We start from the raw sequence: 14,565 nt of genomic DNA, 5'->3' as shown, positions 1-14,565 counted from the left end.
CTGCCTCAGGCAAGAATGACTTCAGGACCTTCCTTGTCTCAGGGCTTGGCCCCAGCGGTTTAGAACCTGGGTCCTGGGGGCTGGTTTTGAGCTGATCAGAGAGGCTTCTGCTTGCCAGAGCCTGCTCTGCAAATCTAGGTCCAGGAGAGGTCCGTGGGCTGCTAGTACCTACGGTGGGCTGCTTTTCCTGGCTCATCCACGGTGGAGATCCTAAGGGGGCTTTGAAGAACCAGAGGACTATTTAGATTTTTTTATGCAGAAACCTTGGCCCTCTTTTACCACTGGTGCTGAGAGGACTGTTGTAGATGTGCCTGAGCTTCTGAGATGCTTTCATTTTTATACTCTTTCTGACACCAATCCTTCCTTTTGGAGCCTGGTGGAAATGATGTGTTTTCTCATCTCGCATCTTCTCCCTTACCTCCCATCCTCTCCAAAACCCTGGGGCTTCATCTGCCTGGATTTACCTTGTTCTAGAGATTTCACAGCCCTTAGCCTAGGCAGGGCCACTCTCAGGAGGCTGGAAAAGTTGGCAGAATGTGTTCAGTTGTGCACAAACCATACCTACTGCCCCCCACAATGGCTGCCTGGCACCAGTGTTCCCACAGAGCAAGGAGAACACTCTTGGCTTTGCCTAAGCCATTCTCTTACCAATATGTTTAGGCTCGGTTCTGTTAAAGGAGTTGAAGAACACTGTCCCTTTTCCCAAAATAGCTAAATTCTTGGCTCACCTTTCAAGGCCCACCCCAGTTTGGCCACAGCCTGCCTTCTCTTCACACAGGCACGCCTGCATTTCTGCCAATTCACACCTCAGCTGTGGAGGTCCCGGAGAATGCCATTGCCTTTTCCACCTACCCCCACCCTTTCCCTGAGTCCCTGTAGCCCACCTTAGAATTTGTGTTATTTATTGGGTATTTATTAATTAAAGGTCATGTTCCCCTTCCTCTTTTTTTTTCTTAAGTGTGTTTCTAGAAACCAAATAAAATAATAAGTTTCCCCAAGGAACTTTATGACTGGGGATTTAATTCCTAACCAAGGATTCTACAACAGATAAATAAATGTAACCAATCATCTCATGATGATAAGAATATTTTTAAAAAGTAACTCTTATGACTCCATAATCAAAGTACTAAAATGAAACTCCAAGCTCTAGTTGGCAACAGTGTACTAGGGTCTTTGGTTTAGTCAAGGCTCCAATGTGTGTATATGATCCAGGGTTAATCTAAAACATGGGAATTGGGCCGTTTTCTGGTGCCAGTATTAGCATGTGTAGCTTTTATCCTTAGGCAAATCTGTATACGCCTTAGTTCCCCTTACCTAGCATGGAGGGATTGTTCTGGATGGCCTCTTAGGTCTCTTCCACTCTGATGCTACCTTGTTTTGTTTTTTAAAGACTTTATTTATTTATCTGAGAGAGAGCATGAGTGGGGTGTAGGGACAGAGGGCAAGGGAAAAGCAGTCATTTACCTGACCAAGCCACCCAGGTGCCCCATGTGTTGTTTTTAATATAATGTATTTTAATATAAATTTTTAATATAAATTTGTTATATTCAATTTATATTTAAATGATATATATTGCTATGTATGATATTAAAATAATATAATTTATATAGTATAACAAATATATTTAAGTTATAAATATATTTATATTTATAGAAATTTAATGTAAAATTACATTAGTTTATTATATTTATAAATATATAATCGTATGTTATTGAATATATATTTACATATAAGTAAAATATATAAATTTATATAATTTATATGCAATTTATATAAATTGTATATAAAGTATATGATTATATTTATATAAATTTATATATTTAAATCTGTTTAATGTAAATTTAGCATAACATTTATAGTGTAAATATATTTATATATTATTAATATAAATAGATTTACTGTAATAGATTTATATTTATATTAAAATAAATCTATATTATAAATATAAAATTAAATTAATTAAATTTAAGGATTTATATTTAATACAAAAATTTTAATATAATATCTTTGCCCGCCTTCATACATGCAGAAGGACCCTTTGGAAATGACTTGAATGTATTTACATTTTATGCTGAAAGTAATTGGCTTGAGGAAGCTTTTTTTTTTTTGTCTTCCTAATAACGTTCCCTGTAATGAGCAGAAGCATTCAAGATTATTGATCTTGGAGCTTCTGTAAAATTAGTAAATTTGATAAATTTTTGGTGATGGTAATGATATGGCTTTATCCCCCACCAAAGCATTCTTAAATGTATAAACCAACCCTTTATGTCTTCCCCTATCCGCCTATTTCCTCTGTTAAAATTCCAGGCTCTGATTACTGACATGGATTCCTATGCCTTTTTTCAATAGTCCAGGATTCCTCTTTTCCCAAAGCTGTGTCTCCACACTGCCCACATTCTTCAAAGTCCAGCTGCTGTAAGTCCGTGCCTGAGGTCGCTCCTGGTCCAGTCCTGCCCAGAGTCCCCCACTCTGCCACTTCCGATTGTGCTCTCCTTATATCCCGCTTAAGGTCCTTCTTGTTCGGTATCCTGAGTTGTGGTTCAGTTCACAGACACGTCTTGAACAGCGCCCACGCTCCGGGCGCTGAGATAGGTCTGAGTGCAGCACTGACCAAGAGAGGGAAGCACCTGCCGTCATGGAGCTGCCCTTCTAGGAGGATCCTGGGTTCTGCTCATTGACCTTCAAGCCCCAGCTCTCCAGCTGAGGTGAATCTTTGAAGGGCTCTGAGAGCATCTGATTCTGTTTCCTCCCTCCACCCCGGCCAGCGGGACTCACTCACCTAGCCAGGTCTGGGGTGTGGTCTCGTTATGGAATGAGGGTAAAATGCCTCAACAGAGATGCAAGGTCTGTGGATCACGTTCCCTCAAAGAAATGGAAAGCACGTGAATGTATAATAAAAACGAAGAAGGAAAGAAGGGAGGCATGACAGGGAAGCTAACAATATTTGATATTATAATGAAACTATATATAGCAGTGATTTAGTTATTTGAACCATTAACCAGGAGTTTCAAAATATCTATCATGAAGCCAGAATGGATAGAAGCTTTGAAAGACAAGGTTGACTATTGCTAGCTTGGGGCCAAATGAGTATAACATCAAATCATAAGAAGGAGAGAAGGAGAAATAAAGAATATGTATTTGTGGGGTGCCTGGCTGGCTCAGTCAGTTAAGCCTCTACCTTCAGCTCAGGTCATGATTCCGGGGTCCCGGGATCAAGCCCCACTTCAGGCTCCCTGTTTGGCGGGGAGCATGCTTCTGCCTCTCCATCTCCCTCTGTGCTCTCTCTCTCTCTCTTTCTCTCAAATAAATAAAATCTTAAAACAACAACAACAAAAAAAAAAAAAAACAAAGAAGAATACGTATTTGTGAGGCACTATTTACTGTGTACACCAACCCAGCTAATTCCTGTAATGGAACCTTTTTTTTTCCAGCTATGGAAATGGAGCCTCAACAAAGTTAAATAATTGCTCAGAGTGACACATGACAGAGTCAAAATATTAAATCCTGTGTTAGTCTTCTCGGGCTGCCAAAACAAAACACCCCAGACTGGGCAGCTTAAACAACAGATATTTACTTCCCATGGTTCTGGCAGCTGCAAGTCCAAAGTCAGGGTGCCCATGTGGTCGGGTTCCTGGGGAGGGCCCCCCTCCTGGCCCGAAGATGGTTGCTGGCTCTCTGTCCTCACATGGCTTTTCCTCAGTCTGTGTGTGGAGAAGGAAAAAGCCAGCTCTCTGGTGTCTCTCCTTATATTATAAGGACACTAACTCTATAAGACCAGGGTCCCGTCTTCATGTCCTAATTGGCTCCCCCAAATCCATCTCTAAATATCATCACACTGGAAGTTAAAGGACCAGCATATGACTTTTGTGGGTTTTGAAAAATTAATATCTGTGTCCCGTGCGGGGCTTAAACTCAGAACCCTGAGATCAAGAGTCACATCAGCTGTGGGCGGCCCTGTGGGGCTGACTGAGCCAGTCAGGTGCCCCCAGCCTATGACTTTGAACACAAACATTCAATCAATAGCAATCTCCTTGACTTGAATTTCTTGTATTTTTTTCGTCCTACACAGAATGTGGCAAGAACGTTGAATTTTTGCCTTTTCCTTCGTGCACATGCCTGTTTCTCCTGGGCCACCCCATGTGCTCAGCGTCAGGACTGACTTCTCATGCCAGGGGGGTCCTCCCAGAACTCCGCTGAATTGGTGGCCACAGTGAACTTGCAGTGAACACGGATGGTCTGGGTTACTAGGGAGACATTCTCCCCAACATGCCCATGCTCTGTTTTTATATGCTAACCCTAATCATTTTTACCGATTCCCAAGTAACAGCATGTGTTCATCTGTGAACTTCCTTTCCCCTTTTTGGACAAGAGATTGCTTTTCAGGGAAGAGCCTAAATGAGGCTTAAGGAGAAAATTCACCTGTCCAAGGGTTTTTGAGGTAAAGTGAAGCTGAGTCAGAAGAAGTGGGTCAGTTCCCATGTTTCCCCCACAGGGCCCCACTGCGATGCACATCCAGCTGATAATGGAGCGGCTGCTGAGAAGGATCAACCGCACCGTGATTGGGATGAGCCGACAGTCTCCCCACATTGTGAGTATTGCGTCAGGGGACCCCGCGGCCACCACGGCTTCTCAGTGTCCCATCTGTCCACTCCATTGGGAGTCCTCTAGACCATTCCCACAGGCCCCCTCATCCCAGATCACCGTCGGTGTCTGTGCTCTGTGCATCACAGCTGCCTCTAGAACTCTCCAGCCCTCCCCGATGAGTGACCTTGGCTCTAATCGCCTGCAGATCTTAATTCTATGCTGATTTTTCTCTTGAGGGGAAATGCTCCCACAGGGTGGTGGGAGAGGTTAAGGGGGGAGAGTTATTGGGGACCCTATATACACAAAATATGCAGATCCATTCTTGAGGAACCTTTCTCCTACTGAAGATTAGACAAGCCTGTTGTAATATGTTCCAGCAGAACCTGAGATGTGTGGGGCCCCCCAGGTAGGCTAAGTTGGTATCCATTCAACCACATGCTCTTTTAATATTTGTTGATTATTTCATTTAAGAACAACATGAGCCTTTGTGAGCCGAAGATGATGGGTTGTGATGGCTGCATTTAGTCCTTCCTCTGTTGTCTCAAGTAATTGCGTTCTAATACTCACTATGTGGTGTGCACGCTCAGTCTGGATCTACCCCAGTTAGAATGATAATGGGAAAACTATTAGAGCTCCTAGCTGTAGTGATGATGATAGTAGTAGTCAGTAGCTGGTTTGGGTTTGGGTTTTGTTGGTTTTTTTTTCTAATCTGTCAGAAATTATTTTAAGCACTTATATTTCTTCCTTTTTTAAAAAATAGATTTTATTTATTTGAGAAAGAGTGCCTGTGTGTGCTAGAGAGAGAGACCACATGTGGAAGCACAAGTAGGGGAGAGGGAGAAGCAGGATCCCTGCTGAGCAGGGATCCCAGGACCCTGGGATCATGACCTGAGCCGAAGGCGAAGGCAGACACTTAACCGGCTGAGCCACCTAGGCGGCCCCAGGGCTTTACATATCATGAAAGCCTCACACAGATCCCAGGAGGCAGTTCTTTCTTTGGCTGCATTTTTTAACTTAGGAAACTTGCAGAGAGAGGTTAGGAAACCTGTGTGAGGTTGCAAGACCACCAGGGGGTGAATTGAGGTTGGGGTCCCTGGCAGCCGGCTTTCTGCCTAGGCCGTGCTTGGCAGCCGCCCCCACCCCAGGCAGCTTACCAGGTAATACTTTCCAACTATGCACTCCAGTCGTCAAGAGAGGAATTCTGATCAGTTCCATCTCCCCCCACATTGGATTTCCACTTCTGTGTTTGTAGATGGGTGCCCTCTGGTACTGTCCAGCCCTTTTGGCTCAAAAAACCCACAAATGTTTGAAAGAACTTATGATTAGCACATTTTTCAGTTTGCCCTGGCCTCTATCTCTCCGCCTCCTGGATGTCAAATTAGATGAAAAAGTATGTTTGCAATGAGAGGTAACTGTTGGAAAATCATGTTGCATCATTACTTACGATAGTTAAAAGCTATGATGTGATCTTAGAGGACAGAAGGAAAAGAACCACCTCAAATGGCGACAGTCAATGAAAGCCATTCATTTATTCAACAAAGAGTTGTTAAGAAACTACTGCAAGCCAGGCACTATTCCAGACACTGGAGGTAGATTAGTGAACAAAACAGAAATCACTACCTTAGCAAAGTTTATATACTAGCAATAACAATAACGAAAAATAAGAAGATACCAGGAAAGGGCAGACAGGGTGGGAGAACTACAAATTTAAATGAGGTGATTAAGAATGATTTTCATGAGAAGGGAAAATTTGGACAAAGACTTGGAGAAGAAAGAGGGATTAGTGTGGAGGTGTAGGGAGAGGCCTTTCTGCAGAGGCAATGGCCAGGGCAGAAATGTCAAGATGTGCCTTGTAAGATTCACACGTGGTGACTGAGCTGATCCAAACAGGAATGTAGAGAATCACCCCCTGGGTTAAGACTCAAGGTGATCCAAAACATGAAAGGATTCAGATCTCACACTAAAGGTGTAAACACTAGATATACCCTTCGTTGTTACTGCCAACCCATTGCTGCCCTGTGTTTAAAGAACGTAAGGGCAGGTTGAGAACTGTATTTAGGAAATGATAGATTGGTTTTCAGGTAGTACTTAACATATCTTAATTTAAATATACCTGTTCAGCCTCTTCTGGTAGTGAAATTGTTCGTTATCTTACAAGCTTCAGCCAACTCAAGAATGTTGGCTGTGTTTCTGAAGAGAAAGGTGGGCAGTTGAATGTGAAAGGAGCTGGATCCCTGTTGTGTTTCTGTTAAAATAAGATGATGGGAGTGGTTAATGCCTGAGATAACAGGGAGTGGTAGAGAGGCCTAGAGAAGCAAAGAACTCAGGAGTAAGATAAACCTAAGAAGGGAAAGGCAGACCAGGCAAAGATACAGTCACAGAGAGAAATATGCAAATAAGTGATTGAGTATAGATATATGTCTTAATATAGCTTATCTTTATACATAAGAATAGTTAAGAATTAGAGGATCTGTTAGAGGCCTCTGGGTGGCTCAGTAGGTTAAGCATCTGACTCTTTTTTTTTAAGATTTTATTTATTTATTTGACAGAGAGAGATCACAAGTAGGTGGAAAAGCAGGCGGAGAGTGGGGGAAGGAGGCTCCCTGCCCAGCAGAGAGCCCAATGTAGGGTTTGATCCCAGGACCCTGAGATCATGACCTGAGCCGAAGGCAGAGGCTTAACCCACTGAGCCAGCCAGGCGCCCCAAGCATCTGACTCTTGATCTTAACTCAGGTCTGGATCTCAGTCAGGGTGTGAGTTTAAGCCCTGCACTGGGCGTGGAGCCTACTTAAAAAAAAGAGTGGGAGAGAGAAAGGAATTTTTTTCAGTAGAGGATCTGTGAATAAAATACATCATTTGAACAAAAGGAAAAGCACTTTATGTCTGTCTCCACAGATGCCAAAATATATGTGATGGATGTAACATCTTTTCCAAATTAATAGAAGGAGATGTTCACATGCAGTCACTAGGCAACTTGATGGGTCATGAAAAGGGAGAATCAAGGTGTTAAGTCTCAACACTGTTGAGCACTTTTCTATAAATTGCTGCCAATATGATAACACATGCACACATATATGTTTTATATATATTGAGAAAGGAGAAGATTATTTTCATAATTGTCGTTTTTAGTGAAATGACTACCATTTCTAGGAAGCCCAAGAGGCCTAACAAAATTTTAACAAAAGTAATGAACAGTTTGTTAAACTGTCCAGTTTCAGAATAAACAAACAATATTCAGTGGCCTGTCTATATAACAACAGCAGCTGTTTAGGGATCGTAAAAGAAAAGCCCCATTTAACTTAGCCACAAAAATATGAGAGTAAAAATAAATACAAGATGGGTGCCTGGCTAAGTCAGGAGAGTGTGTGACTCTTGATCTCGGGATCTTGAGTTTCAGCCCCATGTTAAATGAATAAATAAGTTAAAACTTAAAAAAAATAAATACAAGATACACATAAATGAATAGCCACATAGATTTTAATATTTTATTTATTTGAGAGAAAGAGAGGGAAAGCAGAGGGTGGGGGGTACAGAGAGGGAGAAGTCCCACATCTGCCTGATGTGGGACTCGATCCTGGGACCCTGAGATCATGACCTGAGCCAAAGGCAGATGCTCAGCCAACTGAGCCATACAGGCGCCCCCAGAGAGTATTCGTTCATTGTTTTTGTGTTTAGGAAGTCATTCCTTCCATCCCCAAAATAGCTGTATATTCATCTTCTCAATGCCAATTCATTTAAATAACTATATAAATAAAGAGGGTGTTCCTCCTAGATATTTGCCCTTTGGCCAGAAAATTAAGTGTGTGGTTCAAATGTGATTGGACGAGGGGAAAGCACATTGGAATATGTAATGCCTGACTTCAAAAATATAAATTGATGCTAATCATCAAGCCCTTCAGTCCCTTTCTTCAAAACCCGTCTGTAATCACACATGCATAACATGCTGGCAGGAACTGACTGAAGGATTCTGGAATTGGAAGAATGGCGTTGAAGTGCTCTAGGTGGGAGTACTCATTTCCCTGTCTCTCTGCTCTTTGTGCTCAGTTTTACGATCTCTTTTTTCTCCTTGCATTCCTCCAAATTAAATCCGTGCTATTTCAGACATTTCTCCACGGACTACAACTCTCAACAAGAAACTCCAGGTCCCCAAGTCGTTGTCCTCTAACCAGTGATCTAGCTGAGATCTCAGAGCCCATGTCTGCTGACCTACAGGATTCTGCAGGTCATACTGTTAAAGGGCTGAGCAAAGCTCACCACATTCCTTAACTCAAACCTGGAAGGAAGTTATTTTAAGCAGAAACAGCAAAGTGTGTACCTTTTAGCCTTTGGAACGCACAATGTTTCCAGGTTGGCAGGGTCCCTGTTTTGGTAATTGGGTGGCGACAGCCAAAGTCCCCGTGCACAGATCTTGTTTTGGCATCTGGGGGCCTCAGGGCTGTTGGCTTTGTGTCTCTTCTGTCCTTCCAGGGGAGCTTTGTTGCGTGCATGATTGCCATCCTGCGGCAGATGGACGACAGCCACTACAGCCACTATATCAGCACTTTCAAAACCAGACACGACATCATTGTAAGTTGTCTCTGCTGGGTCCTGGTAACTTTGAGACCTCTTATATCTGGCCAAAACAGAAACAGAAGTGAGCGTCCTGACTCCAGAATTCCCTCCCACCCGCCTCCAGAGCGGCGCGGCTGTCCACAGGGACGACAAAAAGGAAAGGGGTGATGCGTGCTTTCTCTCTGTGATAGCATTTGAAGACTATAAACATGCACCAGGAGGCCCTCACTCATCCTCTGAGTCTCTTGGATTTAGAGAAAACCCTCCTTTGGGACCATGTGGGAGATCTTTTTTGCTCTCAGAAAAGCAGTGCCTCATTTTCGGGGAGAGGAGTTACATTATGGCAAGGATTCTGTGCACAGTACTGCTTCGGAGATGCGGTTGGTGTCATCCTTTTCAGTTGTCCCTGGAAGGGGAAACAAGAAGAGGTCATACTTGCCCCTTGTAACATCTATAAGGTGGTATTTGCCAGGGCAAATATCAGTCACCTTCAGTTGACAATATTCTGTTCTCTTTGATTTTCAACAAAAAAATTGTTCTCATGATAAGTAGTCGACATACAACCAAAGGTTGCCCAAGATGCAAAGTTCGGCCTCTGGTTGCTTCCCCAGGACCCTTCCCCTTAGGGAATTGTTAGTGGCTGTTAACAAGTCCCTGAAAATACCCTCTTACATTATAAAGCAGTGGGCCATACTCAGCTGGATCAGCAGTCCAATGTCCTGTTGCACTAGTCCTTGCTGTGGACAGTCTCCCACAATCCATGCATGTTCCAGTCTTCTTTATGCTCTAGATTTTCTACTTTGTAGCTATATGGTACTGGTAGTATGTGGCCTGTGCACCCAAGGGTATCCAGCTCCTTCTCTGCCAGTCACTTTCCTTTCTGTGAGGTCCACATGATGGAAAAACACACAAGGAAGAAAGTGCTGTTGAACAGTAGTGGGAGTCATAGTAAGACTATGTAATGGTGGTAGTAGTGGGTCCAGTGATCTACTCCTACTCAGTGAACCAGGCGGCCTAATCTGGAGACCTCCATGAGTCTGCAGTTAAGCCACGCTCTGGCAGGCAGCCTGGTGCTGGGACCTGCAGTGAGGTGATGTGTCTGTGTGCCTGCAGAGACCAGGGGCAAGAGAATTAGGAACAGAGAAGGGGACGGGGGAGGTAGAAGCTGAGGTAGCAGCGTTTCTCCTCCACAGGCAGGAGGCGGAGTCAGATTAAGAACACAAGCCCGAATATCCGGATCTGGGTTTGAATTCTGGCCATTCTGCTTCCTTCTGTGAAATTTTGGGCCAGCTATTTAACTTCTCTAAAGCTCAGGTTCCTTGTCTATAAGACGCCACCTATTTCAAAGGTTAATGTAAAAGGGTATCAATTTGGTGAACACCTGGTAATCACCAAGCTTTGTGCTTGGCCTGAGGTTAATGCCTAGGCAGCTAGCTATTTACAGGAGTAATTTTATTCTTGTCGTGTAAAATAAAGTTAACCCCAAAATAGTCTAGCAACTCTTTAAAAACTTCCTTCGGAAAGTGTAGAAGAAGGAAAGTCATACTAAATTCAAGCTCATGCCAATTTGGCTCCATTGAGTAAGCAAAAATAAACAGGTTTAACTCCTGTCTTTCAGTACAACGGTAAGCTCCTTCCCCTGTATTATCTAATTTAAAAAGGATTAGTATCCACCTGAGGGAACTATGGTTACCAGGGGCAAGCCTGAGGGGTATAGCTACCCACTGTCCTTTCCCTCCCTCCTGCTGCCTTCTGAGTAAATCCTTTGGAAGAATTTGGGAAGTGGGAGATCAAGTAAGGCCTGGGACAATCTCTGAATTACCTTTATTATACCATCACTCTTTGTGATTAAGTTAGTTTACCAAGAGTTGAATGTAGAATCAGCATCAGGAGTGAATAACCAGCCTCTAAATTTAATCCTTGCTTCACAAACCACAGATTCTTACTGACTTGAGAGAGTTAATAGAATAGTTGAGAAATTGGTGAATTTCTCATGAACTCATGAAATATGGCCATCTTGAGGATAGAAAAGTTTGACGCTCCATTGACTGTGGGAAGAGTCAGGGGTGACACACTCGTCACAGCGAGGTTTGTTCCCATTCCCGGTGCTGTGTGATGTCTCAAGTGCCGGAAGTCGGCCATCTTGCCCACCGTCACAGAGGAACATCCTTAGAAATAGAACCCAGGTCGCCTGCTTCCCAACTCCTGCATTCCTTCTGCTACATGATGTAACTCATGAGATAGAACCGTACAATTTAGTGCCAGAGCAATTGGCCTGGGTTTTCAACTCAGGAATCCAAGTGGAAAATGTCTAAATTTAACTAACTAAAAAATAAAAAGCTTTCAAAACTTTTTAGCTTTGAATTTCAGTCCAAATTGTTCTAAGTTGCTTTTTGCTCACAGTCCCCTTCTGAGTCGAAGAGCTGTTCTGCAGATACTGAGCTGCGTGTTCCTTTGTTATTAGTTATTACTGTTGTTGTGACCCACTGCTGCTGACACTTTGGAAGGACCCTTTAGGCCCCTTCCCCCGGGCTACCATGGGAATGTTCCTGGAATAGGAAGAATCATGACTTTGCTTTTTATTTATAGCAGGTTTCTTCTGTTCTCATAATAATAAAGGAGAATTGGGCTCAGAGTTACAAGAAATATCACAATTGCTGATAAATTCAGTTTCAGCGCAGTAGATCTGTTTGGACAAACTCGGCAGCAGAGGCCTAAAAACACCATGGCTCTAAATTTGGGGTCCAGAACCCCAAGTTCTCTTTCCCGCTCTCCAACTGCCCAGTTTCTATGGCCTTAAGCAACTCTTTTACCTTTTCACAGCCTCAGTTTTATCATTTATAAAATGTGGACAACTTTTCTGTTCTTGTTGGATCCCTAAAAACCCTCATTAAAAAGATAGGCTGTAATCGTAGGCAAGGGACATCTTGTTCTGAAGCTGCACTCCCTCTTGTCACCTAGTTTTCCCCCAGATGTTCCTCTGTTGTTCTCTGCAGGACTTCCTCATGGAGACTTTCATCATGTTTAAGGATCTGATTGGAAAGAATGTCTATGCCAAAGACTGGATGGTCATGAATTTGACTCAGAGCCGGTATGACACCCTGGGCCAGGTGTGAGGCCTTTGACCCTGAGTACTTGGTTCTTGTGACCAGGTGACCAGTTATCTGACCTTCAGGGAGTGCTGCTAAATCTCTTGGTGGGACGCCATGCTCTGTAGAGTAGGAAGGAGCCTCCTGTTCCTGGGATGCTGGTTCTGGGATCATGTTCTTGCCTTCCCCTGGGCTGTTGCAGCTGTCCTGTCCCAGGCTTTTCGCTCAGGTATTATCTCCTCATTGCCCTCCTGTCCACCTCCTCCCTGGCTCTCCCATAGCGCCCTTCCGTGGCTCCCTGTGGCCTTCATCATCATGACAGGACAGGCGTCTGTGGCCTGGGCCACCCTGCTATTCTACCCTTACCTTCCACTATTTCCCTCGATAGACAGCCTGCATTCCCCTGCTCCCTGAACATGTTCTGTGCTTCCTTTTGGGCTGCTGCTTCCACTCGCAGTGCCTTCCCGCGTAACCAGGCCCTGGCTGTCGGCGTGCCACCATTGAGCGTCCTTCTCAAATGCCATCTCCAGAGGAAGCCTTTCTGACCCGGACGTGGCCTTCTCTTCCTTTGATGTCCTGTACCCCTTTGACAGCCCCTCCGCCGAATTTTCCTTCTTCTTTGTTGGGTCATGGTTAGATCTATAGGTTGCAAGTGACCCTCACCAAGTTGTAAACATCTTAAGACCAGGAACCCTCTCTTTCAAGGCAAAATCTAAAAGCCAGTGCTTGCAGTTATACTCAGTATACTGTTATACTCCGTATACTCACTCAGTATAAAAATACTCAGTGAATGGGAGCAAAATGAGCTGAATACATATATCTTTTCAGAGTTTGAGAATTTTATGTGTATGTGTGTATATACATACACACACATTTATAAATATATGTAAATTATAAATATATATAAGATTTCAGAACTGTACATATAATATATAATATATAATCATATCATATTATATATAATATATATCATTATATCATAGTTATTACATGATATATATAATATTAAGATTTCAGAATTTTTTGGAAGAAGTAAATAAAGTAAATCATTCTAACAATTGTTAACTCCACATACCTGATTAGAAAAACCCTTCTCTTCTACATACAGGTTAAAGAAAAACTCTCATTAGTATCTCTAGATTTGGAAAGACAAGCATCGCAATAGGGTTGAGGAGCCCTGAGGCTCCGGGGACCTGGTTGGTCATCCCAGCTCTACCCTCAAGTGGCTAAATTGTGATGCAGCCTTGAGTGACTCTTGTAGACCGTTCTAGAAACTGCACTTGAGTGTCCTGGGCCATCTGCGCTGGCGTTGGTCTTTGATGACCTCAGTGGAGCTGATGGTCTCATGTTGCCGAGTCCAGGTTTAGATTGCTTTGGTTTTTCCCGTAGGTGGGAGATGTTTGGAAGAGCAGAAAGTTGCCTTCTTTATCTGATATTTTCCTCCCACAGAGTTTTCCTCCGTGCGATAAATCAATTTACCGAGGTTCTCACGAAGTTCTTCATGGATCAGGCAAGCTTCGAACTTCAGGTAAGCGTGCTACTCACCTAGGAGGCTCCTTGAATTCTCAGCCACAGCGAAACAACTGTGGCATTTTGGAAAAAGTCACTTCAAATGTTATCATTTTCAAGCACAGTTTTCTTATTTTTTCTCCTTTCCCTAAAGCACACAGTCCTGTCACTCCATCCTCCAGACACAATCAAGTCGAGTTTTTTTTTTTTCTGTGTGTATAACTAATACAGTTTGTTTTGTTTTGTTAAGATCTTATTTATTTATTTGACAGAGAGAGAGAGGGAGGGAGAACACAAGCAGGGAGAGTGGGAGAGGGAGAAGCAGGCTTCCTGCTGAGCAAGGAGCCTGATGTGGGGCTCAATCCCAGGACCTTGGGATCATGACCTGAGCCGAAGCCAGATGCTTGACTGAGCCACCCAGGTGCCCCAACTAGTATAGGTTTTTTTTTTTAAGATTTTATTTATTTATTTTACAGACAGAGATCACAAGTAGGCAGAGGGGGGGGGGAGGAAGGCTCCCTGCTGAGCAGAGAGCCCAATGCGGAGCTTGATCCCAGGACCGTGGGATCATGACCTGAGCCGAAGGCAGAGGCTTTAACCCACTGAGCCACCCAGGTACCCTATAGTACAGGTTTTTGTTTGTATATTTGTTTTTAAAAAAGACTAGTAGAAAATATGGCTAAGGAAAAAGAAAAAAAAAGAAGAAAGACAAAAAGTCCTGCCTTCTGCTGTTGCCATGAACACAAATACACATACACACGTGTGCCTGCAGACAGTTAGTTCTCTGCCTGCACGTGGTTTCGTTTCTCAGGGGAGGCTCATATACACACTT

General features: G+C 43.4%; 1 protein-coding gene across 3 annotated transcripts in view; it reads left to right on the top strand.

Annotated features, from left to right (window-relative positions):
* Positions 1 to 14,565, top strand: part of DOCK5 (dedicator of cytokinesis 5) — a 212,618-nt gene that overhangs the window by 147,696 nt on the left and 50,357 nt on the right. For all 3 annotated transcript variants that reach the window (XM_059177750.1, XM_059177759.1, XM_059177769.1), the window contains 4 exons: positions 4,493 to 4,588; positions 9,052 to 9,150; positions 12,132 to 12,226; positions 13,674 to 13,752. In XM_059177750.1, the coding sequence (XP_059033733.1) occupies positions 4,493 to 4,588; positions 9,052 to 9,150; positions 12,132 to 12,226; positions 13,674 to 13,752 (369 nt within the window). The remainder of the gene's footprint in view (positions 1 to 4,492; positions 4,589 to 9,051; positions 9,151 to 12,131; positions 12,227 to 13,673; positions 13,753 to 14,565) is intronic.

This window comes from Mustela lutreola, chromosome 1, assembly GCF_030435805.1.
Source record: "Mustela lutreola isolate mMusLut2 chromosome 1, mMusLut2.pri, whole genome shotgun sequence".
NCBI classification, from domain to species: Eukaryota; Metazoa; Chordata; class Mammalia; order Carnivora; family Mustelidae; genus Mustela; species Mustela lutreola.
The sequence above is the reverse complement of the archived record's forward strand: the minus strand, read 5'-3'. Positions and strand labels throughout refer to the sequence as shown.